This window comes from Diceros bicornis, chromosome 21 (genome assembly GCF_020826845.1).
Source record: "Diceros bicornis minor isolate mBicDic1 chromosome 21, mDicBic1.mat.cur, whole genome shotgun sequence".
Taxonomy (NCBI): domain Eukaryota; kingdom Metazoa; phylum Chordata; class Mammalia; order Perissodactyla; family Rhinocerotidae; genus Diceros; species Diceros bicornis.
In genome coordinates, this window is record NC_080760.1 from 18,237,585 (window position 1) to 18,264,478 (window position 26,894).

The 26,894-nt window shown below is 35.0% G+C and overlaps 1 protein-coding gene across 8 annotated transcripts in view; it reads left to right on the forward strand.

Moving 5' to 3' along the window:
* VPS13B (vacuolar protein sorting 13 homolog B) overlaps positions 1-26,894 on the forward strand; it is a 739,916-nt gene that overhangs the window by 476,067 nt on the left and 236,955 nt on the right. For all 8 annotated transcript variants that reach the window (XM_058564706.1, XM_058564703.1, XM_058564701.1 and 5 more), the window contains 2 exons: positions 499-625; positions 2,686-2,829. In XM_058564706.1, the coding sequence (XP_058420689.1) occupies positions 499-625; positions 2,686-2,829 (271 nt within the window). The remainder of the gene's footprint in view (positions 1-498; positions 626-2,685; positions 2,830-26,894) is intronic.

The following is a 26,894-nucleotide window of genomic DNA, read 5'->3' on the forward strand; positions in this document are numbered from 1 at the left end:
AGGTTCGGATCCTGGGCGTGCACCAACACACCGCTTGTCCAGCCATACAGCATACAGCAACTAGAAGGATGTGCAGCTATGACATACAACTATCTACTGGGGCCTTGGGGAGAAAAAGGGAAAAAAAGGAGGAGGATTGGCAATAGATGTTAGCTCTGGGCCGGTGTTCCTTAGCAAAAAGAGGAGGACTGTCATGGATGTTAGCTCAGGGCTGGTCTTCCTCACAAAAAAAAAAAAATGTAGTTTGTTGAAAGGTCCCTAGGATGCTACTAATATGAAATTGATTAATTACATCTGAATTTCTCTGTGATTTTTTGCTGTCTTTCATAAATCTGAAGTTAAGAACTAAAGTTACAAAACTATGACTATCAATATACATACAAATAGGTGCTCTCAAAGTAATAATGTAATTTTGTCATACCTGTTTGTAGTATAAATTTAATGAAAATGATCCTTGAAAAAATGAAATGGCTAATAATTTTTTGCTTTATCTTTTAGCATACGGCGGCATCAAGAAAGAAGAGCAATTTTAACTCCCATTTTAACAGATTTTTCTGTCCGAATAACTGGAGCACCTGCCATCATTTTCAGCAAAATAATTTCTCCAGAAAATATGCATACTGAGGTTAGAATTTAATTTAGATTTCATTTTGGTCTAAATAATGGAGCAACTCCTCTTTGAATATTAGGGGTTTTCATAGTTTCAGTGGACAGGATATCAAGTTAGCTTATTATTAAAAAGTTACCATTGTAACTAATAATTGAGCACTTTCTAGTACTGCTCAGTTTTTGCTTTTCGTGTAGTAATGCATTTAATCCTCATGATAATCCTGTTAGCTTCTCCTACTATCCTCATTTTATAGATGGGGAAACTGAAGCACAGAGAGGCTAACCCAAATAACTTGTCCAAATTTTCACAAGTAGTAAGTAGCAGAGCATGGTAGGAACCCAACTGGTCTGGCTTCAGACCATACACCCCTAACCTCTAAAACCTCTTTATAATGAAAGCAACAATAATACTGACAGGGTTCTCACATGAATTACCTTACATAGAGAGTTCTACATAGATTACCTCATTTAGTCTTCACAACATCCTTGTGAGATAGATATCATAAGTAGCCGTATTTTATAGATGAGGAAACAGATCAAAAGAGATTAACTAATTTGACCAATGTTGCTAGCCTGTTTCTGGTGGATCCAGGTTTCAAGTCTGACCATTATGGTATACTGCCTCCATGCCTAGAATATAAATGTAATAATAATGTGATCCATCATTACCTAAAAATTATTCTTCATAGAAATTTATTATGCTAAAATCTTTATGAACTTTCTGATTATTCACCAAGTTATAGGCACTTGTTACGAAAAGTTCAGAAAATTTAGGTATAGATTAAATATATTAATCCAAGCTGATAAAAGTTTACTTTCCTTCTCTGAATTTTTAAAAAAACAGTACTTTTGTATATGTTATCTCATTTGATGTTTATAATAACCCTATAGGGAAAGTTAGGTTAAGCATGGTATCTTAGATATCCACAAAAAGTGTATAAAAATTGTCTACTAATATCTTGCAGTTACTTAGTAACACAGTTGGTTTAAAATACACAAATATATTCCTTTTCATCATTACTTGAGGAATAAAATAAGAATTCTAACTATCATGAGTAAATTCAGGGAACTTGTGGGGGAAAATTTATTTAACGAACAAAAGGGATAATCATTTCCGACATGCTGTTCTTTATGGCTTTATTAAAAGCTGCTCTAAGCTGTGTAGTTAGTGTTTGGGCCAGTCGTAAGTCTCCTTAAATCCATTCTCTTGGATGACAAGGAGAAGGTTTGTTGGACATTTCCAAGCATTTGAACATTGTCCACATGCACTTCATGACAAGAGGCAGGACTTCTGCTTATTAAGTGAAGCTTCTGGATTGTTTTTCATTTCTGTTTTGCTTCTCTGAATGGCTTTCCAATGATGACTGTTCCAGTGACTCAGTTATGCAGAACAGCACCAGTTAAGTAGTGGACATCTACATAATGCTGCCAAGATTTTAGCCGTTTGAAGAAGTGAAATTAATTAGTCTAGCTATCTTTGGCTTCAGCACTCTGCTTTGTTATAAATCAATTGGAGTATGTCCTTTGGAGAGTACTCAGGCCATACCGCTTGTGATTGTAATTGCCTGCCTAGAATTGCCTGTTTACATCTGTCTGCACAATAGATTGTAACCTCCTCAAGAGCCTCCTTCAAGGTCAGCCTTATTCTTTGTGCTATTCCTAGACTCTAGTACGTGGTACTTAGGAGATGCTCAATAAATATTTGTTAGTTTGAATGAATGAACAAGATTATGTTAAAGAATTATATCATCCCATACATATTGAAACAATGATAGTAGTCTGAGGTATAAAAAAGCCAAATGTATGTGAAATGCTGAAAAATTCTTACTGTTAATTTGTTGCTCTGTAGCTAGCGCTTGGCCTTGTGCACAGCAGGCCCTCATAAATGTTTATTAAATTAATCCATAAAACTATGTCGAGTGGCTGTTCTCACCATTTCTGCTATTCTCATTAACATATGAACTTGAGTCCCAGGAGAATTCATCAACATTGTAAAGGTCAAATAAGTAAGAATGATAAATTATTGTCTAATGGCTATCATGTTTCTTTATCTGTATTCAACCTTTTTTCCTTCAGGAGATTTTAGTGTGTGGCCATTCCTTGGAAGTGAATATAACCACAAACCTGGACTTCTTCCTAAGTGTGGCTCAAGTTCAACTCTTACATCAGTTAATAGTAGCAAACATGACTGGACTGCAACCATCAAGCAAGGCCACAGAGGTAACTATTATCTGATTTTGATTAGGCTTACTGCATTAGTGCGAACTTTACATTCATAATAGGAAAACCATAATTAAATTAAATGCTTTTTGCTAGTTATTCTATATTTAATTTTATTCAAAATATGGTCATAAGTCATTTTGGATTGGTGTTCTTTATTTTTGAAATTTGTTTGGTCTCTTTTCCTGTAATTTATCATGGACTTTTGCAAAATTGCTGTAGCCTAGCCTCAGAAAAGTCTCTGTTAAAAACATGATTTTATTACCCTGCTGCAATTTTTAAACTACAATACAAGAAACCTCGTATAGGGCCGGCCCCATGGCTTAGTGGTTAAGTGCGCGCGCTCCGCTACTGGCTGCCCGGGTTTGGATCCTGGGCGTGCACCGATGCACCGCTTCTCCGGCCATGCTGAGGCCGCGTCCCACGTACAGCAACTAGAAGGTTGTGCAACTATGACATACAACTATCTACTGGGGCTTTGGGGAAAAAAAGGAGGAGGATTGGCAATAGATGTTACCTCAGAGCCAGTCTTCCTCAGCAAAAAGAGGAGGATTAGCATGGATGTTAGCTCAGGGCTGATCTTTCACGCAAAAAAAAAAAAGACGTTTCAAAAAAAAAAAAAAAGAAACCTGGTATAGCTTTCACTTACTCAGTTACATTACAGGGTTAGGACCTCTTTTGGAAGTGAACTTTGTAAGAGTACTATGGGAATATCTTCAATAAATAACTTCTAAAGCATTCGTTTCCCATGCTCAGTAAAGAATTGACACAATCATAAAAGTTGAATGCCTGCCTAGAATTTTAATTTTGATCTGGTGTTCACTGGAAGCCAGCATTGTAACCACAAAGCATGTCAGCGTGAAACAAAGAAAGCTGCGTATTAGATGCTTCTCAAGATCTGTTTTCTTTGCTTGTTGTTTTCATACTTTTATAATCATATCAGTACTTAGAGTAAATCTTTCATAAGAACTCAAGTGAAGAAACCATTTATCTATGAAAAAGATACTGCTTTTATTTTTGTTGTGAGTTAAGCAGAAGGCTCTAAGTTCTGTTTATTGAGAAGAAAAGGAAGAAAGATGTTCGCTGAGAGCCACTTGATGCTAGGCAGTGTGCCAGGTATTTTTATGTTAAGTCAACTCATCTGTCTTCAAGCATATTACCACAACCACCCTGTGAGGTAGATATGGGCATTATCACCACTTTATAGGTTAGGATCTTGGGACTCAGATCTGATAAGTGACCTGCCTGAAATCATACACACATAACTAAAAAATGGTGGATCTAGGATTTTGGTTTGTTTTTCAAGTCAGTACTCTTTCCATTCTGCCACAGTTTGTATACTATAACTGTTACATTAGTTTCTCAGTCTTCTTTATTTAAAAAAAAATTATTTAAAAATGATAACACTCTTAACTTCATTAACTTTAAATGAAGACCCTCTAATTAGATCATCTTTTACCATCCATGATTTCTGTTTGCTCAATATCTTTTTTAAAAGGACTATAGAGCTATACAGTCTCCAAAATATTAACTTTTTTTCCAATATATGTTACACAATCCGTAAAAGTATAATTATGTGACATGAAAAGAAGGAGAGCAAAACATATTTCCCCATGGCATTTTTGATGAAGTCCTTGAAGCAAGTTGGGTTGGAAACAGTATTTTACATTCCTATATTATTTGTGCCAATTTTATGAATCTCTCACATCAGTGAAATCTAAATCATAGATTTCTGATGCATTTTAGGAATTTATACAATTTAGCAACTTGATTGTTAACTATTTGCCTACCTACTTCTAATGCCTGTTTGTAGGAGCTGATTTCAGTAAATAAAGGGACACTCAGACTTAGATTATTAACAACCCCTACCTGAATGTTGAGTCATCATCCCTCCAAGTTCCATAAATGAGCTAGGCATTGTTTTTGCTGTTTTAAAAATGTGTCTGTGGCCCTTTGTTCCTTCTTGGAGATGATATTAAAAGTATAGACAATACACTGAAAAATGGTTAAGATGGTAAATTTTATGTGCAATTTACTACAATTAAAAAAAAAAAGTACAGATTCTAATGAGGGAGGACAGTTTGGCCCTAACCCAGCCTCAGTGGGGTATGTCTATGAAAATTTCAATGTTAAAAAAAGACCTTCAGTGAACTGGAAGAATATTTTTCCATTCATAAATGATTACCAGAACTTACATCTCATAGTCTAAGAACATAAAGACATTTTAGCTACATAGAATATGCTGCTTATAATGTCACAATATATTTTGAAAAAGCTCGTTACGTTTATTCATTTATTTTTTTAATTGAAGTATAATTGACATACAATATTATATTAGTTTCAGGTGTACATCATAGTGACTTGATATTTATATACATTACAAAATGATCACCACGGTAAGTCTAGTTACCATCTGTCACCATACAAAGTTATTATATCATTGACTATTTTCCCTATGCTGTACATTGCATCCCCATTACTTATTTATTTTATAAGTAGAAGTTTGTACCTCTTAATCCCTTTTCCCTGTGGTTATCTTTAAAACACTCACACTGCTATAATTTTTAAATTCTATTTGAAAATGTAGAGAATAGAAAAATTGAATATGGCTGAGTTATTGGGGAAGTGGATGAAGGAGTATGGTGTTAGTTAAAAATGTGTATCCTGACGTTATGAGCAACTACTATTTCATAAGAATTATAGATTAATATTGGAAACCCCACTGATCAGGAATCTAGAAGGAACTCTGTGAATTACCGACCAGTAAATGTCATATCAGTTCTAAGCCCACCAAATAACTTGATATTGATGGCAGTAGTTATGTAACATATTTCAATAAGAAGACATCATATATATTTAGTACTGTCTTTTGAGGGTGTTAGTATTTTTTTAAGAATTTGGGTTTTTTTAGAGCAGTTTTAGGTTTACAACAAAATTGAGAGGAAGGTATAGAGATTTCCCATATACCTTTGTCGCCATACATGCATACCTCCCCCATTGTCAACATCACTCACCAGAATGGTACATTTTTTACCAAGGATGAACCTACGTTAACACGTCATAATCACCTAAAGTTCATAGTTTACTTTGGAGTTCACTTTTGGTGTACATTCTGTGGATTTGGACAAATGTATAATGACATATCCATCATTACAATATCATACCAAGTATTTTCACTGTCCTAAACATCCTCTGTGCTCTGCCTATTCGTCTCTCTCCACCCTCCACCCCTGGAAACCAATGATCTTTTTACTGTCTCCATATTTGTGCTTTTTCAGAATATCATATAGTTGGAATCATACAGTATGTAGCCTTTTCAGATTGGCTTCTTTCCCTTAGTAATATGCCCTTAATATTCTTCCATATCTTTTCATGGCTTGATAGCTCATTTCTTTTTAGCACTGAATAATATTCCATTGTCTGGATGTACCACAGTTTTTCTATCAATTAACATACTGAAGGACATCTTGATTGCTTCCAAGTTTTGCCAGTTACGAATAAAGCTGCTGTAAACATCCATGTGCAGATTTTTGTGTGTAAATAAGTTTTCGACTCCTTTGGGTAAACACCAAGGAATGTGATTGCTGGATCATATGGTAAGAGTATGTTTAGTTTTGTAAGAAACCACCAAACTGTCTTCCAAAGTGGCTTTTACCATTTTGCGTTCCTACCAGCAATGAATGAGAGTTCCTATTGCTCCACATCTGCTAGCAATTGGTATTGTCAGTGTCCAGATTTTAGCCACTCTACTAGATGTGTGGTGGTATCTATTGTTTTAATTTGCATTTCCCTGTTGACATATCATCTGGAGCATCTTTTCATATGCTTATTTGCCAACGGTATATTTTCTTTGGTGAGATGCTATAAAGGTCTTTGGCCCATTTTTTAATTGGGTCGTTTGTTTACTTATTGTTGAGTTTTAAGAGTTCTTTGCATATTTTGGATAACATTCCTTTATCAAATGTGTCTTTTGCAATTATTTTCTCCCAGTCTTGTCTTCTAATTCTCTTAATGCTGTCTTTCCAGAAATTCTTAATTCTAATGAAGTTCAATCTATCAGTTATTTCTTTCATTGATTATGCCTTTGGTGTTGTATCTAAAAAGGCATCACCATACCCAAGATTATCTAGATTTTGTCCTGTGTTATCTTCTAAGTGTTTTATAGTTTTGTGTTTTACATTTAAGTCAGCAGTCCATTTTGAGTTAATTTTTGTGAAGGGGGTAAAGTCTGTGTGTAGATACATTTTTTTGCATGTGGATATCCAGTTGTTCCAGCACCAGTTGTGGAAGAGACCATCTTTGCTTCATTGTATTTCCTTTCTTCCTTTGTCAAAGATAGTTGACTATATTTATGGGAGTCTATTTCTGGGTTCTCTGTTGTTTTCCATTGATCTGTTTGTCTATTCTTTCACTAGTACCACACTGTCTTGATTACTGTAGCTTTCTAGTAAGTCTTGAAATCTGGTAGTGTCAGTCCTCCAGCTTCGCTCTTCTCCTTCAATATTGTGTAGGCTATTCTGGGTCTTTTGCCTCTTCATATAAACTTTAGAATTAGTTTGGCAATATCTGTTAAATAATTGCCTGGGGTTTTGGTTGGGATTGAATTGAATCCATAGATCAAGTTGAAGAGAAGTGACAGCTTGACAATATTGAGTCTTTCTGTCTGTGAGCATAGAGTATCTTTCCATTTATTTGGTTCTTTGATTTTATTCTTCAGAATTTTGTAGTTTTCCTTATGTAGATCTTATACATATTTTGTTAGATTTTTACCTAAGTATTTCATTTTTTGGCATGCTAATGTAAATGGTATTGTGTGTTTAATTTCAAATTCCACTTGTTCATTGTTGGTATATAGGAAAGTAACTGACTTTTGTATATTAACTTTATATCCTGCAACCTTGCTATAATCGCTTATTCATTTTAGGAGTTTTTATGTTGATTCTTTCAGATTTTCTACGTAGATAGTCATGCCATCTGTGAACAAAGATAGTTTTATTTCTTCTTTCCCAGTCTGTATACTTTTATTTCCTTTTCTTGCCTTACTGTATTAGCAAGGCCTATCAGTATGTTGTGAAAAAGCAGTGGTGAGAGAGGACATCCTTGCCTTCTACCTGATCTTAGTGGGACAGCTTTAAGTTTCTCACTGTAGGTTTATTGTGGATAATGTTTATCAAGTTGAGGGAGTTCCCCGCTATTCCTGGTTTACTGAGAGTTCTTTTCATGAATGGGTTTGGATTTTGTTAAATGCTTTTTCTGCGTCTATTGATATGATCATGTGATTTTTCTTTTTTAGTCTGTTGATGTGATGGGTTACTTTAATTGATATTTGAATGTTAAATCAGTCTTGCATACATGGGATAAATCCCACTTGGTGGTGGTATATAATTGTTTTTATACATTGTTGGGTTCTATTTGCTAGCATTTTGTTAAATATTTTTCATTTATATTCATGAGAAGTATTGGTCTGTAGTTTCCTTTTCTTGTAATATGTTTCTCTGGTTTTGGTGTTAGGGTAATGCTGGCCTCATAGAATGAGTTAGGAAATATTCCGTCTGCTCCTATCCTCTGAAAGAGATTGTAGAGAATTGATATAATTTCTTAAAATGTTTGATAGAGTACCAGTGAACCCATCTAGGCCTAATACTTTCTGTTTTGGAAGGTTATTGATTATTGATTCAATTTCTTTAATAGATATAGGCCTATTTAGGGGCTCTGTTTCTTCCTGTATGAGTTTTGTCAGATTGTGTCTTTCAAGGAGTTGGTCCATTTCCTTGAAATGGTTATCAAATTTGTTGGCATACACTCGTTCATAGTATTCCTTTACTATCCTTTTAATTTCCATAGGATCTATAGTGATGTGCTCTCTTTCATTTCTGATATTACTAATTTGATATCTTGCTCTTTTTTTTTTTAGTTAGCCTGGTTAGAGGCGTATATCTACATTATCGATCTTTTTAAGGAATCAGCTTTTGGTTTCATTGATTTTCCATTTTCAATTTCAGTGATTTCTGCTCTAATTCTTATTATTTCTTTTCTTATGCTTCCTTTGGATGGTGTTAATATTTTCATACCATCTTTGACAAGGTTTCATTTGAAAGATCAATTTTAAACATTATTGAAGAATGTGATGGGGGATTTTTGTTAGTACAGGAAACATATCTACACTATAAGCAAAGGGGAAGAAAGATGGACAGATTTTTGGAAATGGAAGTGAAAAGAGTGGAACGATCTAAGAATTATTGCTAGAACCAACATTTAATATTAATTTTAATTATATGGACAACTAACACATAATGAAACTTTCAAGTGCATAGCTAAAAGAGAAGCACTTCAGGTAACAAACTGACCAGCTGTAGGTTTAAGCAAATTGCTTCCCATGTTGATCATAACTTTTCCAATATTTTTGCTCTGATAAATGTATTCTAGATGGGATGAAGTCACTGGATCAAGCAGCCTGTATTTGTACTCTTCGATTTTCAGTGTTGCCTTCAAGTGCTATGACTTCCATGATTACTGCCTCCCAGAATATTCAGTTTCCCCCTTTTACATTAATCTTTCTTGTTTCTCTATACATATTATGACAGGCTGAGAAAGTAAATAAGAGAAATAAACATTTAATAATCCAAAATCCAAAATGCCTTCCATATTACAAAGTACATATCTTTTCATATTCCATTCTGTAGTTCATGTCTCTTTGACAATATCTGGCTCTATAGCTCTAGTACAACCAGAATGTTATTTGGGTTTCTTACATCCTAGTTCCCTGCCATTTACATGAAGTGGGAGTCACCCTCCTAGATAACTTCATACTCAAATCCAAATGTAGAATTCTAACTTTTCTCCAAAAATAGAACTCCACTACTCATCCTTGATTTCTTTCCCAGTGTTTAGCAGGGCTATGGTGATTGACACAATTGGTGTATTCTTTAGAAGATTCGTTAGCTTCTTAGAAGATGGTCTTGGTCCCATAAAGGCCCAATTATAGGAAAGTAGTTATTCATAGTATAATCATAACATCCATGCAATAAGAATTAACGAGAGACATAGTTTAGTTACATGTACCAATAAATGTCAGGAAACTTTTGAAAGAGAATGTGAATAAACAAAGAGTTAAGGAGTTTTAATTTGTGTAAGTTTATTTATGGGGTAATAATGTAAGCCATTTTTATATGATAAGAAAAGGAAACTAAAAATCATTCTAAGTTTTCCTAAAGCTATTGGTGTGCAGGACATTATAAGGAATTGTTCAAAAACAAAACAAACAAGAAATCCCACCTTTGTATCATTTTATTTCAGTTGCAGTCACACAAAAAATTACACTATAAAGAATGATAATTTGTGTAGAATTTTAAAGTATTAGAGTGATTTAAACTGAGAATATGAAAGCTGAGCAATCTATCTGAAATCTGTAAAATCATAAACAATATAGATAAGATGCTAGAACTAGCCTGTTAACTTGAAATGGTTAATTTATTTTTTATAATGTAATGTTATCTTTATCAAAGTAATACGTGAATTTTAACAACCAAATGTTGCTAAACTAAATATGTCAAAATAGCGTCAATCTTCTGATACTCCCACCTCATTCTGCTTAGCCACTTTTAACTCTATAAGTTGTTTCTTCTGGTATTTATCTCCACATTTCTGAATAAAATGAATAGACTATTATCTCGATTTATTCATTTTATTATTACCTATTAACTTGCTATTTGTTGTAGCTGAGGATTCCATGTCTTTTACACCTCCCTTCCACTCTTCCATCTTCCCAACATTCTTGTAGCATAGTTTTTAAGTCAATATGAATTGTTTTCATTATAAAGACTATGTAAATATTGCTCATTGCTTAGTGAAGTAATATAATGTTATTATATTTCCTGTCTTTATACTCTTGTTTTTCCTGAAGTTAATCATTGCCACATTTTTTATTTACTCAGTGTTTTTAAATCTCTACCTCTTCTCTCTTTCTCTCCACCTCAGCTTCAGTTCCCACCAATGATTCTACGTAATGCCCAACAATTTAATTTTTCACACTTTGAAACTTATAAAATAATGTTAGCTCTATTTTTCCCCTCAGAACCATTTTTCCTAATATCTTCTCTCTGCCTTCTCCATTCTGGACTGGTAGATCTCTAGACCTGTTGCACACTTGACACAAAAGAGCCAGATGAGAGAAGATTGTGATTTTTGAGGTTAGTGTAAAGAGTGTTGGAGAAATTATAGGGTATCAAGTTAAGTAATGTTTTTTTCAATGAATATAGATTAGTAAAATTTTCAATATCTTTGTCTCACCATTCTAAAATATTAAGTATTTTGAGTTCCTATATAGAAACAGTATAATAGTATAGAAAAATGTTGTAATAGGGTTTATTATCCATGCCTAATATGGTTACTTGGGTGTTTTTACAGTTTGCTATAAAATGGAATATAATATGTTAAACTTTATTGCTGTGAACTGTGATGGAGTATATGCACTATGGAGTGGTGGTGGAGGTTGTTTTTTTTGGTGGTATTATTACTTTTTTAGCTTGGAAAAATCTGCTTTGGAGTTGTGCTTCATTTTAGGAATGGAAATTCTTGTTTTTAGTCGATGGTGAAAAGTTCTTGCAAGGCATACGTGACCAACCTAAAGATTGCTAGGAATAATTGGATCTAGGAACTTGAGAGTAAAGAAGAGGGGAAGGGACTTTGAGTGGTGGTGTAGTAGCAGATGTTTTTTGGAGTAGAGCTTTAGGAACAATGAGGAAAATAGAGGCAAAGTATACCCTGAGAACACATGTGAGTGGAAATAGAGTTTGAAAGCAGGAACCAGATCTGGTATGGGAGAGGATGCTGATGTTCTGGACTATCTCGATGCTTTCTTGAGGTAGGCATGAATGGGAGAGCCCATATCAGAAGTTACATATCTCTTTATTTAGAAAAGGAGATGGGAATTTGGGATGATATGCATGTGGTGACTTTCCATTGGTGTTGCTGCGCTGAGTGTTTGTTTCCCTTCAGAGGCACATGGATCAACTACTGGTAACCAGGCAATAAACACAGGCTCCAATAAAATATGGATTCAAGCAGAGCCATAAGTGGACAAGAGAGCCTGTGAGGAAATACTTTGAATTTCTTAAAATCTAGACTTGGAAAAGATATTAAGTATTTTACTGCCTATCCTCTCCAAGGGAAGTACTTCTTAGGTACATTGAACTATCATACTTGTCTCAATTTTAGTTAGGCCTTGTAAATGTTAAAAATAGTATTATTTTACCCTGATAAACAAGGTTATGCATAGAGAGAAACATGTCATACTTGCCTCAAGGTAGATGCTAAACCAAGAAAACAATAAAAATTTTAGTTTTCCAGCCTTGCCAATGTTTATCCTATATGGATTTCTTGACCAGAAATCTAGTGAATGCATTAAGTTTTCCTAAGGCACTATTCAACTGTCTGTCCTAGTCTTATTCAGCAGTATTCATTGAGGGCTTCTTATGAGAGGTTCGGGGGATTCGATCGGAGATGTAAAAGAAACTTTCCACTCCAAACAAATGGACTGAAGGTATATTTTATTATATAGAGGATAGTAAAGGCAATAGTCCACACACAGATCTGAATAGGTCAAACATTAAGAGGGAAAAACATCAGCTCGACTGGAAAGGGAAAACATCCACATCAATTGAGATAGCAGCAGATTCGAATAGATCATATAATGAGAGGGAAAAAACATCAGATTGACTGGAAAGGGAAGACATCCACATTGACTGAAGGGAAATGACACAAATCAACGAGAAAGAGAAACACCAAGTTGACCGAAAAGAGAACACATCAGATCAATTATTCACAACTAATCAATTCACAACAAACCAATTACTCACAACATCCACGCCCCACTGCCAGGAGAGTCCTTTCAATTGACACAGCTGGGCGGGAATCACATGTCCTGGGCAAGGCGTCCCTTCCACAGGTGGAACTCGCACCAGTCCTCAGTCTCCAGCAGTTTTTTATAGCATCAATAATTCCCAGAGTAAGCAGTTACAGAGCTTTTACAGAGCAAGCATTCAGTGTTCCCATGCACAAATGGTTATCAGTGGCATACATGCACTGAGCCTCCTGGCTATCGTCCCAGCCTGGCAGTTGTTTACATGCATTATTTAGCCTAGTTATCGTCCCAGCCCGGCACAGATGGCCAGTCTCCCCCAGGCTGCGGTGCCCAAAGGGTCTTGAAATTTTTACACATTGCAACTATTTCTGTGGGAGAAGGGCCGTTCCCACCACTCAGAAAACAGCTTTTATATTTCTTTTTGTGCTGGTGGCTGTAGGTCAATGGAGTGGCCAAACATGGCTGTACTCATGTCAAGACAGGGCTTACTTACAGATAGACTGGCTACAGACTGACAGAGGTATGAAAAATAAGTACACTGTGATCCTGCCCTCTAGGATTTTATAATCTGGTTGAGAAATAAAACATAGACAAATGAATTTATAACTAAGAACTCAGAGCAGTAAATGAAAAGTGTTAAATGTGCTCTATGGGAAATTAGTGCTATAAGAACTATTTAGAATAGGAAGAGAAGACTTTAGGCCAGGTGGTCAGAGATCCAGCTTCATAGAGAAGTTGGAATTGAGTGGGCGGAGAAGAGTGACCTATTTATTTACTCAGTAAGTATTGAACCCTTCCTATGTGTCAGACAGCATTAAACAAAGTTTCTGCTTTCGTTTTCTAGTGCTCATACATTTGATGAGGAAGATAGGCAATAATAAACAAATAATTTGAGCTAGATCAGTATGTACACACACACACCATATATAACACACACACTGTATGTTCACAACTAGTTGCATACGTCAGTGATGTTCACTTTCCATTGGCCCAAATTTAGTCATGTGGTCAAACCTAGCTGCAAGGGAAGCTGAGAAATGTAGTCTTTCTAATACATGGCCATGTGCCCTGCTAAAAATTATTTTACTATGAAAGACGGGGATAATGAATATTGAGGTACAACGGACAGCCTCGGCCACAGAGACTTCAAGCTTACCTGGTAGCCAAAGCTAGGATATTCCTCAGAAAGCAGCTTTGGCTCTCTTCAATACTTTGAACATATCCTCAATTAGAACCTAAAGTTCTATACTGTATAATATGGCAGAAATAATGTTAGCTTTGCAGATTGTTCAGTGCTGCTATCGGAACAAATACTGTCTTTGCCCAGTGTTTCTAACCGTCTTCATCTGATAATAGAACTCCCTTTGCTTTGGCTAAACGTTCTCCTATTCTATGTGGTTTTGATGGGGATTCCTATCACAGAGTAGTCATGAGATACAGGCCTGGCCAATCATTGTACTCCATCCGCTGACCCAGTTATTGGTTCAGATGTGGGCACACTACTCAGGCCAAGGGTGTGTTTGATATGAAGACACTGATAAGAATAAACTCCCTTCTTGTGGATCATTAAGTTTAGATATTGTCATGCTGAAGCTTTCTTTGACCATGCCCCACTAGTCTCCTTCACTACTATCATATAAAGAAAACCTGTCTGTGTTAAAAAAGAGAAAGGGTTGAACTCCCAGAAATAAGCAAAGCTGAAAGATGGAGAGAGAGTCTTTGACATCATCTCTCTCCCTTGACACAGTTCTAGTCAATGAGATATAAAAAGGTATTTCTACAGATTTCTGGGAAAATCTTTACTTTCTCCTTTTTCCTTCTTCTTGGAATAACAGCAATGGAAGTGACTGGCCACTTGTGACCATGAGATGACAAACATGAAGACAAAAGCCACACACTTAGGATAGCAAAGTGGATAGATAAAATGATCTTGAGATGTGAATGACATCATGGAGCCACTGCAGCCAGGCCTGGACTTTAGGTTATATGAGGAAAATAAACATAAATTGTTAAGCCACTAATATTTGGCTTTCTATTACATAAGGCCACACACAATCCTCACTGATGCAGACACTGTTACAGTATTCTAAAATGGAGATGGTAAAACTCAGGAAAAGTGCTGTGCACACAATAGAATTTGATTCTGAATAAATGCTTGCAGTGTGAATTAATAAATGGATTCCTTAATTCATAGAAATTCTCATTTCTGTTCATAGAAATAGAAAAAATAAGATGTATGCAACATATACTTCAAAAGCTTTGGAAGAAATTGATGATTAACTGTATGTTTGATGGAGACATGTTGGGTGCATATTGTGGAGGGCTTTGAATACTAAGCTGAAATGTTTTGTTTACGTAGGTAGGCAATAGAGAGTAGTTGAAGTTAATTGAATTAGAGAATGACTTAGGTGTGCTTCGAGGATCAGATCCATTTTAGTTGTATTCACACACTGATAGTAGGTATATGATCTTCAAACATAAATATCGTAGTTACATTTTTCTCTATTCTAATAGAGTATATTTATTCTAATATAGTATCAGATTATTTGTTAGGATTTGAAATATCTGTAGCATGTAATATCACCCATTGTTTCCAGAAGCTACAAATCCTACTTATAAAAAGAAAAAACAATGATACACTTTTAAAATTGACTAAATAGAAGGGTGAGAAGGCTAAGATTGCCCTGGGTTATGTTCATTTGGCTATAGTAATTACGCTGTTATTCCTGAATAGCAAGTAATCATCTTATTAAGCCTACTTACAGAGGTTGTGTATGTAAGGAGTAACACATGCTCATTTCGAATCAATGTTTTAGAGTAAATAAAACTTTTGTAGCAAAATAAAAACCATATTTTTAGGGGCAAAGAATAGAACCACATCATTGACAATCTGAAGGTGGGGGTTCTTTGATCCACACACTACATATCCTGGAGAAGAATGTGGACAACTTCTAACATTAATTGAGCATTTCTTCCTTTGCCTTCTCTCCTTCCTCCTCCTCCTCCACTTAACCACTTGGTTTTAGGCACTTCCTTAGCTCTCCTTTCCTTTCAATCTCTGGTAATGAGTCACTTGGTAACCTGGCCTGTGCATGCTTGGTACCTGATCTTATACCCTCTTTAATAGCTAAAAATTATGTTTTTTAAGGAAAATCTCATTTATAAAAAATTTACTATAGCCATCATAAAATATGCAGTACTTAGTCCATGTTTCTTCAATATTTCTAAAGTAGTGGATATTTCCACCAAAGTAAGGTTTCTGTTTCCCCAGACCTTTTGCTATTATTTATAGTATTTGGCTTCTCTGCAACTATCTAAAGAATAAAGACCTACATAAAGTACTGTATCCAGCTGTCTATGAAGCATGATAAAGTTACATTAAAAAAAAAATAATGTTACAGTCAAGCTGGTCAAAACAAGTAAAACTCCCTTAGCTCCAGCTACATCGCGATCTTTAGTCAGCTCCTGTCCTCTCAGGACTGCTGTCCCCTCTCGTCTGTTCCTCTCCCCAGGCCTCCCCCATCTGTTCTTCTATATTTATATTTCTTCCTATCTGTGCTAAGTTATATCTTCTCTCTGACCTTGAATTCTGTCTCTTAAGTAACTGCTCCTTTCGCACATATTTTTCTCAAGTTTCTAATGCTGTTTTTTAATACCGTATTCCTCGTGACCTACAAAAATGCTTGTATACAAAGAGAGAAGTTCTAGGAAAATAGTTCATAACTAATTCATTATTATATTTTCTGAGTAAAAGTATGATAGATGAGTTGGCTGTTCAAAATAACTGAGAGTCCGTGGTTTACTGGGTTTCCTATCTGATGGTTTGTAATTTTCTAACAAGCAAATTTCTGGGCTTTCAATTACTGTTGCATAAAAGAATCAACTTTTAAAAAACGTTAACATCAGAGCCATGGGAATGTATATAATTCTCATCTAAGATTTCATATGTTTTTAAATTGCTTATTTCTAGAACTTTGGCTCTTCATCAGAGGTTTTCTGCAGCAAATGACTAAAAATTCTCTCACAAAGGTTAGAGGTATATAAAATAAACACTAAAGCCTAAACCCAATAATCTTCCTTCTGCACTTTTTAAGATTCCTGGACTTAAACAAATGTGCTATAGGTGTCTTGCCACCTTTCTTTGTAAAAACTGGCCAATTCAGTAATGCACTTTTGGAAGACACAAAAGTACACTGAAGAGATGGACATATTCTATGTCTTGATTGTGGTGGTGGTTACATAACTGTACACATTTGGCAAAGCCCATCCAACTGTACATTTTTAAAGAGTAAATTTTATTATTTACAAATTATAGTCCAGTAAACCTGGCTTAAAAAATGTTTGGCCATTCAGTAACACAACTTTAGAAAGACACAAAAGTCCACTAGCAACAGTGATTTCCATTAATGTCAGAGTGTCTATTACTGAGGTAGCTACCCAGAATCTGTAACACCAGCTAACACTTATTGAGTACTCCCTGTGTACCAGGCAGTGCAAGCATTTTATATAGCTTAACTCCTTTAGTCCTCACGATAACCCTCTGAGTTGGGGGCTATTTTTCAGATTGTACAGATTTAGAAACTGAGTCTCAAGAAAGTCCCATGATTTGCACAAGCTTACATAGTTAATAGGTATCAAAGCCAGGCTATTCCCCCACCCCCATCCCAAGAATGTATTGGTTAGAACTGTTAGAGGTAGTTCAGTAACCTAACTACGTAGGTCTAGATGCGGGTGTTTACAGGGAGAATTAAGCAAAAACTGGTTTTTACAAGGCCTTAATTATTCTCATATAAAATTTACCTTTTATTGTATTGCAGTGGTAAGGCATTAAAGGATCTAAAACAAGAGCATGACATGATCAGATTCACATTTGGAATAGTGCCCGATAGATTAGGTCAGGAGACCGCTGGAAGCTCTAGCAGTAATCCAGATGATGAGAGCCTGAATTGAAGCACTGATTAAGGGAAGAAGAGGAGGAAAGCCAGTAATGGGCTAACTCTGCATTTGCTTGAAAGGATGTATATAAGGAGGAAAGCCCTAGGAAAATAGGTTGTGACTAATTCATTATTATCCTTTCTGCGTGAAAATATGGTAAACGAGCTCGTTCATCTCAGTGCATGTGTTAAAGGAAAGATAGTGCTCTAGATCATTCTTTCCCCAACTGTTCTAAATTGGATAACAAAGGGCAACGATTCTCCTGCTACAAGTTTGCTTATTGGCATCAACTATTCCTGAATTTGAAGGCCACAGATTGGGCTCTCCCTGCACTTTGCACCTTCTTGAACGCTTGACCAGCTCAGTATTTCGTTTATGCCCCCAAATAAAAATGTTGGATGGACTGTTGTCTTGTGAAAGGTTCAAGAGATCGTTATTATTTGTTTGTTTATTGGTTTTATTTTAAATATAGAAAAGACAAGCATGTTTAAATGTCCATGGGAAGGATTCTGGTGGAAGAGAGGTTGAAATCTGTTGGGATGAGAAGGAAAAATCAGTAGCGTTCCATTCCTAAAATAACGAGAAAGTAATATCCTGTGAAAAAAAGGCAGAGGGGTTGACATTAGGATGAAGGATACCTCCTCTATTGTAACAGAAGGGAAGGGAGAAAGGATGGTCACAGATGTAAGTGGATTCAAGAGTTTAGTCACAGGGAGTTGTGGAGGTGCCCATTTGATGATTTTTTACTCTATAAAATAGGATGTAAGGACATCTATTAAGGAATGGTACAGGGCTCAGAAATTTGAGATGGGGGGTAGGAAGCTGCTTATTATATTTAAACTTTAATTTTTTACCTGGTAGATATAGATTGGAATCTACAAAGATGCATATAAATAATGGTAAAATATAAAGATTTCTAAAAATTAAGACCAGGGGAACAAAAACACAACTTAAATTCAGGCCACAAGGCCTGAACCTCAGATTTGGCTCTTAACTTCCTGGCAGCCAAAAGAAGAGGGAGATTCAGATACTAATCAATTGCTCAAAGGTTTTTCCTGATTTTTAGAATGTATAGATCTTTTTAAATAGATTTTTTATTTTAAAATAGTTTTAGATATACAGAAAAGTTGCAAAGATAGTATAGAGAATTCCCATATAACCTGCACCCAGTTTTCCCTATTATTAACATCTTACATTAGTATAGTACATTTGTCACAACTAATGAACCAGTATTGATACATGATTATTAACTCAAATCTATACTTGATTCAGGTTTCCTCAGTTTTTCCTAAGAGCATTTTACTCATGTCCTTTTCTGTTCCATGATCCCATCAAGTTGTTATATTTGTTATGTCTTCATAGGCTCCTTTAGACTCTAGTTTCTCATAGTTTGCTTGTTTTTGATGACTTTAATAGTTTTGAGGAATACTGGTCGGTATTTTTTAGAATGTCCTTTAATTTGGATTTGTCTGATGTTGAGGAGCGAGTACCTACATAAATCATTTGGTAGTTTCTTTTTTTATCTACTTTATTGACTTTATATTTTTAACAGGTTTCTTTGGATGTGAACCGCATATTGTACGATTAACCCATTTAAAATGTACAGTTCTGTGGCTCTTAGTATATTCAGAATTGTGCAACCATCACCAGCTCAATTTTAGAAAATTTTCATCACCCCACAAAGAAATCCTGCACCCCTTAGCCATGCCTCCGCAATTCTCCCGTCCCCTGCAGCCTTGGACAACCACTACTCTACTTTCTTTGTCTGCACAACAGTTTGACAATTGTTGTGATTTGTCAACTCAGGACATTTTATATAAATAGACTCATACTGTATGTGGCCCTTTGTGACTGGCTCCTTTTACCTCACCTACTGTTTATATCATTCATCCATGTTTTAGCCTTTAGTGGTACTTCATTTCTTTTTTATTGCTAAATAATATTCCATTGTATAGATATATACCACATTTTTAAAAATCCATTATTCAGTTGATGAACCTTTTCCACTTTTGGGCTATTATGAATAGTGCTGCTATAAACATTCACATACACTTTTTTTTGTGGATATGTTTTCATTTGTCTTGAGAATATACCTAGCAGTGGAATTGCTGGATCGTATGGTAACTCTATGTTTAACCATGGTAATTTCTTAAGAAGTTAATTAAAATATAGAATTTGAAACTGTAACAGTGGAGTTTTCTTATTCTGTTATGTTACAATTCATTGGTTTGTCTTGACTTTTAATAAATCTTTACCCATGCATGATTTTGTAACATCATATGTTGGGCATTTGGAAAATATTTAGTTAGTTATGCAGATCTTCCAAAAGTTGACACATTTTATTACATAACATCAAAATTCATATTGGCTAATATTACTACTGATCTCATCAGAAAAGTCTAAATATTGAGAAACTGTCAGGTTCATGATAGCAAATAGACGTTTTCCAAAATGCTAATTTTTACTTGAAAGTTTGAATTTTGTCATTGGCAATAAGCTGTCTGTTGTTTTCCTCCAAGTTGTAGTTCATTTTAGAGAAAATATTTGTGAAATACCCAGTGCTGAATAACCGTAGTTTTGTCAGTCACTCTTTCAAATGAAAATGTTTTTTGGTAAAGAAGTCAGCTAGTACAGCGTGATTGCACAGCTGCTTTTTCTCAAGACAACTATTCTTCTTTGGTCTGCAGCAGAAGTGCTTTATGCATACTTCCCATTTTGTCCCACTGAATGTCAAAAAGGTATCTATTCATTGGTCAGGATTTAATAAAATGAATAATTTTTACTGTTTTATCAAGAAAATTCTTACATGAAATTTATTCAATATGTTTTTTACTGTAAGTGTGTGGTGAAGAACTAGCTCATTTTGGTACTACTGTCTGGATTTGTGCTAAGGCTCTCATTGCTTTTCCACCATCATTGCAAATGTCAACATAGTGAAAAAGACAAATTATGTCTTAGTATTATTACAAAATTAGTTTAACCTTAAGGAGTTCTTGGTAGGATCTCTAAGACCTCAAGGTGTCCAAGGACCATGCTTTGAGTACTGCTGCTCAGACACTGCTCAGAACTGTTTCTCTGTCTCAAAAAATGATATTTCCCAGATGTTGAGATTAATGAAAAATCATGTCATTTTGAGTAGAAACAAATATATTTTTGTTATTTGGGAATATACTGTTTTTTAGGTTTTTTTCTCCTATCTGAGCTACTTTTAGTAGTTCCATAATTTAAAGAAATTCAGAAAGTAAATAATCTTCACCCTCATTTTAAAATGAGAAAACATTGGAAATCAGTTTTTGTTTGTCTAAGGTTGACCAATTAACTTGCTGTACGTTTTAGGTTGAAACCCAAGCCTTCTGATTGTTAACTCCAGTGCTTTAGCTTTTATAGGCTACTTTACTAGCATATCTATGTGAATATCATGATGCTTTAGTAGAAGTCCAAAGGGTAGGCTTAATTTGTTTGTCACACTGAACAGTCTTCAGATAATCGTCTTTCAGGCTTCAAAAGGCATTATATAAGTACTCTTAGAAGGGGATTGGGGGGAATGGGTGATGGTGGTCAAAGGGTACAAAACTTCTAGTTATGAAATGAGTAAGTTCTGGAGATCTAATGTACAGCATGATGACTATAGTTAACAATATTATATTGTATACTTGAAAGTTGCTAAGAGAGTAGATCTTAAATGTTCTCACCACACAAAAAAATTGGTAACTATGTAAAGTGATGGATGTGGTAACTAACCTTATTGTGGTAATCATTTTACAGTATATATATATATATATCAAATCCTCTCATTGTACACCTTAAACTTACACAATGTGATATGTCAATTATATCTTAGTAAAGCTGGAAAAATACTCTTAGATTAAAAATTGGATATGAGTTATGCTGACATTCTAACAGTGTTCTTTGGGAAATGAATACATTTAAACAGGTTAAAGAAATATTTTAAGAATGAGATGTACCTTTAATTATAAAACCTCTTATTGCTGCAAATATGCATAAGACTTTTGCAATAAGCTGAATGAATTAGTTATATAAAAATCTACAAATTAACTTTCTATATAAACATCAAATAAATTGTGTATAGATATTTTATTTGCTGGTTGAAATCTGATTGATTTTTGTCAATGCCTTATTTGTGATTCAGTTTGGCAGAAATGATACTATTGGGAAGACTTTTGAAGTGTGTATTTATATATCTTAAAATTCTCAAGGATGACATGTCATCAGTAGTGACGATGAGGATGATAGCAATACATAATAATCATTAACTGCTTACCATGTGCCACGTATTATACTGTGTTATTACATGCATCTTGCTTAATTCTCAAACAGCTATGTTAGAAAGATACTTATATTACTAAGAATAAATAGCCAAAATAAAAAAAGCTTTGGGTTTGGTAATCACTGATATATATTTATTTGTCATAGGAGTAATTTCATTACCCTAAAACAGCCTTTTCACCCTCTAAGCAGTGCAGTCTTCTGTTTGAGAACAGGAATTGTTTTGTGGTGGGGGTTTTTTTTTTTTCCCCTCTTAAATCAGTTTCTTAGCATAATCTGACTTTAGTTTCTATTTTAACACTAAAAAAATGGACTGGAAAGTCTCCTAGCCTTTCTATAAACTTAAAAAAACAATTTTTTTTCTTTCTAGAAATAATGTTCTCATGGAATGGGTTTTATTGAATTTTTCCATAAGAAATATAAATAGAGGTAGGATAATAAATGATGTGTAAGAATTTTGGGAGTCCGTATCTGAGAACTCAAAATGGTAAAGATGATGATGATGATAGTCATTTCTTGTATACTTATTATTAGCTAAGTATGATGAGTCCTAGATGAGCATTATCTCAGTTCTCTCTATGACCCCATGAAATATAGGTACTGTTCTTATTCCCATTTTTCAAAAGGGGAAACTGAGCCTCAGATTTTTTTGAAGTTATTTTCCCAAGATCATATAATTAATGGTAAGTGATGAAGCCAAGATTCCAACCTCGATTGTATGTCTAAAGGGCTTGCTGCCTTTGCTATTAGGCTAGCAATCTGCATTCCTGTTCCTGGCTTTACTGCTTACCAGTCATGTCCTTGGGCATGTTTCTTAACTTCTTTAAACTTCAATTTCCTCATTTATAAAATGGGAATAAGAGTCAGCAATTCTCAGCTTTTCATAACTTTCTGAGGGTCACAAAAAGTTTTGAGGGCTTTTGAGACATTGTTGTAAGGATAAATTAGAAAGTAAAGTGCTCAGCAAAATTCTTGTTACACAGAGGTGCTCAATATGATAATGTCTATGGCAACGATAATGAAATAAAGTCTCTCTTATTGAGTGCCTCATTTCCAGCCACGTGGCCTACTGTGCAGCAATGCTAAATATCCTTCTGACTGACTCTGCCTTCTGTCGCATTTTAAGCCAGTGCAGTATGCACAGCAGCCAGGCGTAATTCTCCTAAAGTCTATTTAGGGTCCTGTTGCTCCTTTGTTCAAAAACCTTCAGTGCTATCCCTTTGCCTACTGAATTAAATAAGAACTCAGCCTGATACTGAAGGCTCCAGCTTATCTCTCTTGCTTTATCTTTCCTACATAGGAACCTGTGTAGTCCTCATTTGGGGTAGGGATAGAGTTGTTTGGAAATATTTTAGGTTGTCAGAGTTACTGAGGATCCATAACCTGCATTTAGAGTGTTGGGGCCAGGGATACTCCAGGTCCTTCTGTGAGTGTAACGGTCTCACACACAAATGGTCTCACCCAAATGTAGGTAGTCAACTTGTTTACCTCCTGCTCCTGAATGCCCTCCCTATCTTCCTACCATCGTTCCTTTATCAATATTTATTTGAATTTTTCCACCTCTCCTCATAAATATGTGACTGTTGTCATCTTATCTAGCCTTCAAGGCCAAGCTTAAATATCACTTATATTCCCAGATCTCTCTGGTTTCTACCTGAATTCTTATACTTTTTTAATGTTTACTTCTTAAATCTCTTTACTCTTTATACTTGTCTATAATTATTTTTAGTGAAGAAGATCATTTACTACCCTGCAACCTTTCTTTGAAGACAGGCTCAAAGTCTGAATCGTCTTTGAGTATCTCAAAATGTGTAGCACTGTGTTACGCCTTGCAGGTATTTCTCAAGGATAGAGATTCTATTTTAATTGGGAGGGAATAAACACTACCTTATTTATCTCAGCATTGCTGATGTCCTCCGTAGCACCAGGCTAATAATCGATGAGAAATTCATGTTTTTCCAAATTGATGTTTTCCTTTTAATAGACTAGCAGTTTTTTGAGGCAATTAAAGCAATAGTTATTTGTTTCTTTACTTACATTCTTATATGCCTATCTATACTTTCACCCATCCCCTGCTTCATTCAACAAGACTGAAAATGCAGGCAGGAGCAGCATCTCTGCTTCACTCTGTATGCCAAGCAGTAGACAGCATAATTCCTTCTATGTGTTAAGTGCTTAATATGTTTTGTTGCATGGACTGGTTAGTAGCCTGGAGCATAATTTAAAGGTGAGAATGTTTTCCTGCCTTCATACTGTTTGGTGGTGAAGTGACATAGATGTCCAAGCGCCTCAGGATCTGAATGCTAGGTTATGTAAATGTGAAGCTACATACAGTTTATTTTAACATGTTGGCATCCTATCAAAAAGTATATACTCTGAACAAACCATTTTTTGTCCTAGAAAAAAAAGACCCAAGAAAATATTGGCTTTGTCTTGATGTATATGAGAGCCTTTTAGTACTTACTTAATTTCTACTCCTCCTCAATCAAATAAACAAGAATAAATTAAATGACAAACTCAAGAGAGTACATAGATTTACATGTAGATATTACTTGTAGTCTGTGTAGATTAATGTGAGTTCACTAGAGAAAAATAACTCCATGAAAAATCTTTTATCTTATTTTAAATTACTATTCTTTTAAAAGTGTTTCAGTATGAGAAAGTAGTCTCATGGGCTGGAGTGATTTTAACCTGAGTGTTATATGGGGATTTGGACTTGATCCAGATCATTTAAAAATAGCTCTACATTACTTGATTATTTAAAACAGAACTTTATGCTTTCATTGTTTGGATTAAATATAAATTTATTTTATTTTGTCTCATACTGAAGTGGTAATCTAGAAGAAAAGGCAGATGCCTTTATCAAGTTTCATTGTAAAATTTTTGCTTGCCAAAATCAATATGAGAATGTTTTTCAGATCTATTGAAATGTGCCTTTGTTTCAATGGAATAATGAGTCATTTTATTATCTTAGTGATTATATTATTAGTCATCTTCTAAAGGAAGTAAGTAATACAGCGTAGTGCGAAAAGCATAGAATGGTCAGAAAAGCTAGGTTACAATCCTGGCACAACCGCTAAATGGTTTTGAAAGGTAGACACACTGATTTCTCTGAGCCTGTTTCTTCATCTGTAAATTTGGGATGATTCTTCATCTTATGATGAGGCCTAGATGAAATTATGTGATAAAAAAAAAAACACGTAAGCTTGGCTCTTGGTAGATACCTGTCAAATAGTGTAGTAGTTATCACTGCTGGAATTTGCTACCCTAGGTTAATTTATAAGTTTTTTATAAAGTTTATTCCTTTGGTAAGGAAACTGGACATTTAAATATATTTTGGCAGTTTACAATTGATAATTTTCTAAATTTCCTTTGGACTTTTCCATAAATCTAAACTAAATTGGAACTTGTGCACTGTGATATTATGGAAATAAATCTGAATTAGGCATCAGAGAAATTGCTGTAAAATTTACTTTACCACTAAGGATAGAATCTTGGTCATTTCACTTTACCACCTTGGACTTTAGTTTCCTCCTGTATAAAATGGCAGGGTTAGGACAAGGAAGCTGTGATAAATGAAATTAAAGCCCCTTTTAGTTCTAGAATTCAGTGATTATTTTGGGGACATTATTCTGATTCATTCTAAAGGTCCAACTTCTTTTCAATTGTTGTCCTTGTTTTTTATTTGGTGCTAATGTATGTATATTATATTTAATATATACATATATGTGTAAATAGGTGTTTTCTAAACTTGATGATGATAATCACCAGAGGTGCTCATGAAAACTGATTAAAAATCTCTAGTGATTCTGCTTCAGTAGGTCTGGAGAAGGCCCCAGGAATCAGTAGTTTAATAAATGTCCCAGGTGATTCTTATCATCAACCAAGTGTAAACTGCTGTGTTCTTTTACTATATTTTATCTGAAAGCTAATTTGGACTTTTCTACTCTTTTTTGGGGAAAGGAAGAGTCTATATCTTGAGATGCTGAGATCCAATCTGTGGATATTTACTTCATTCAACAAGTGTTCGTTGTACATTTACAGTGCCATATAATAAAGGAGTGTACTAGCTAGTTGGAAAATTTTAAAAATAACAAGATAGTGAGTAATAGATGTATGACAAAAAGGATGAGGAGCAGAGAAAAGGAAGTAATCAGTTCTGCGTATAGGGGTGGAGGAGATACCAGGCAAGAACTTGTAAGAAGAGGTGACATTTGGGGTGGACTTTGAAAGATAAATAGGTATTTCCCCAGCAGAAAATATGAGGGAGAGAATTACAAGAAGGGAGAATAATATGAACAAGAAGGTGCAAGAATGCCAGATATAGCTGGACAATGTTGAGCAATAAGGTAGATGGGACAGGAGGGAGAGGCTGGAGGAAAAGTGGCCTTCAGAGTAGAAAGGGCTGTTAATATAATGCTAAAAAGGTTGGACTTCATTCTGAAGATAGTGTGATGGAAGAAATGGAGAGGCGCATAGGAATGTGTGTTTTCTAAAGTTCACTCTGCCCAGGTGTGAAGGGTGTATTTGAGGAGTGTCTGCAAACAAGAAGGCAACTGTAGTCTCTACCGGGGGCAGTACTAGTTATTGCGAAGGGCCCAACCACTGGAGTCAGACTGCCTGGCCTTGAATTCTGGTTCTGCCACTTACTAGCAGATTACTAAATTTTCTCATCTGTATGTTTATGTGCCTAAATTTTCTCATCTATAAACTGGGACATAATTTGTTGTTGTAGGGATGAAATAAGATAATATATTTAAAGCATTTGAAATGGTGCCCATAGTAAACACTTGGTCGTTGTTAGCTTTTGCCATTATTATTGTTGCTGTTGTTTGTTCGGGCTTATAAGGGCCATGATTAGACTGGAGGAAGCAAGAAAAGAGAAGAAGGAAAAATAACAGAACAGATTTTCAAGGACTTGGTGATATTTTAAATATGTGAGGGTTGATGGACAGAAAGGAATCAAAGAAGGTTACCAAGT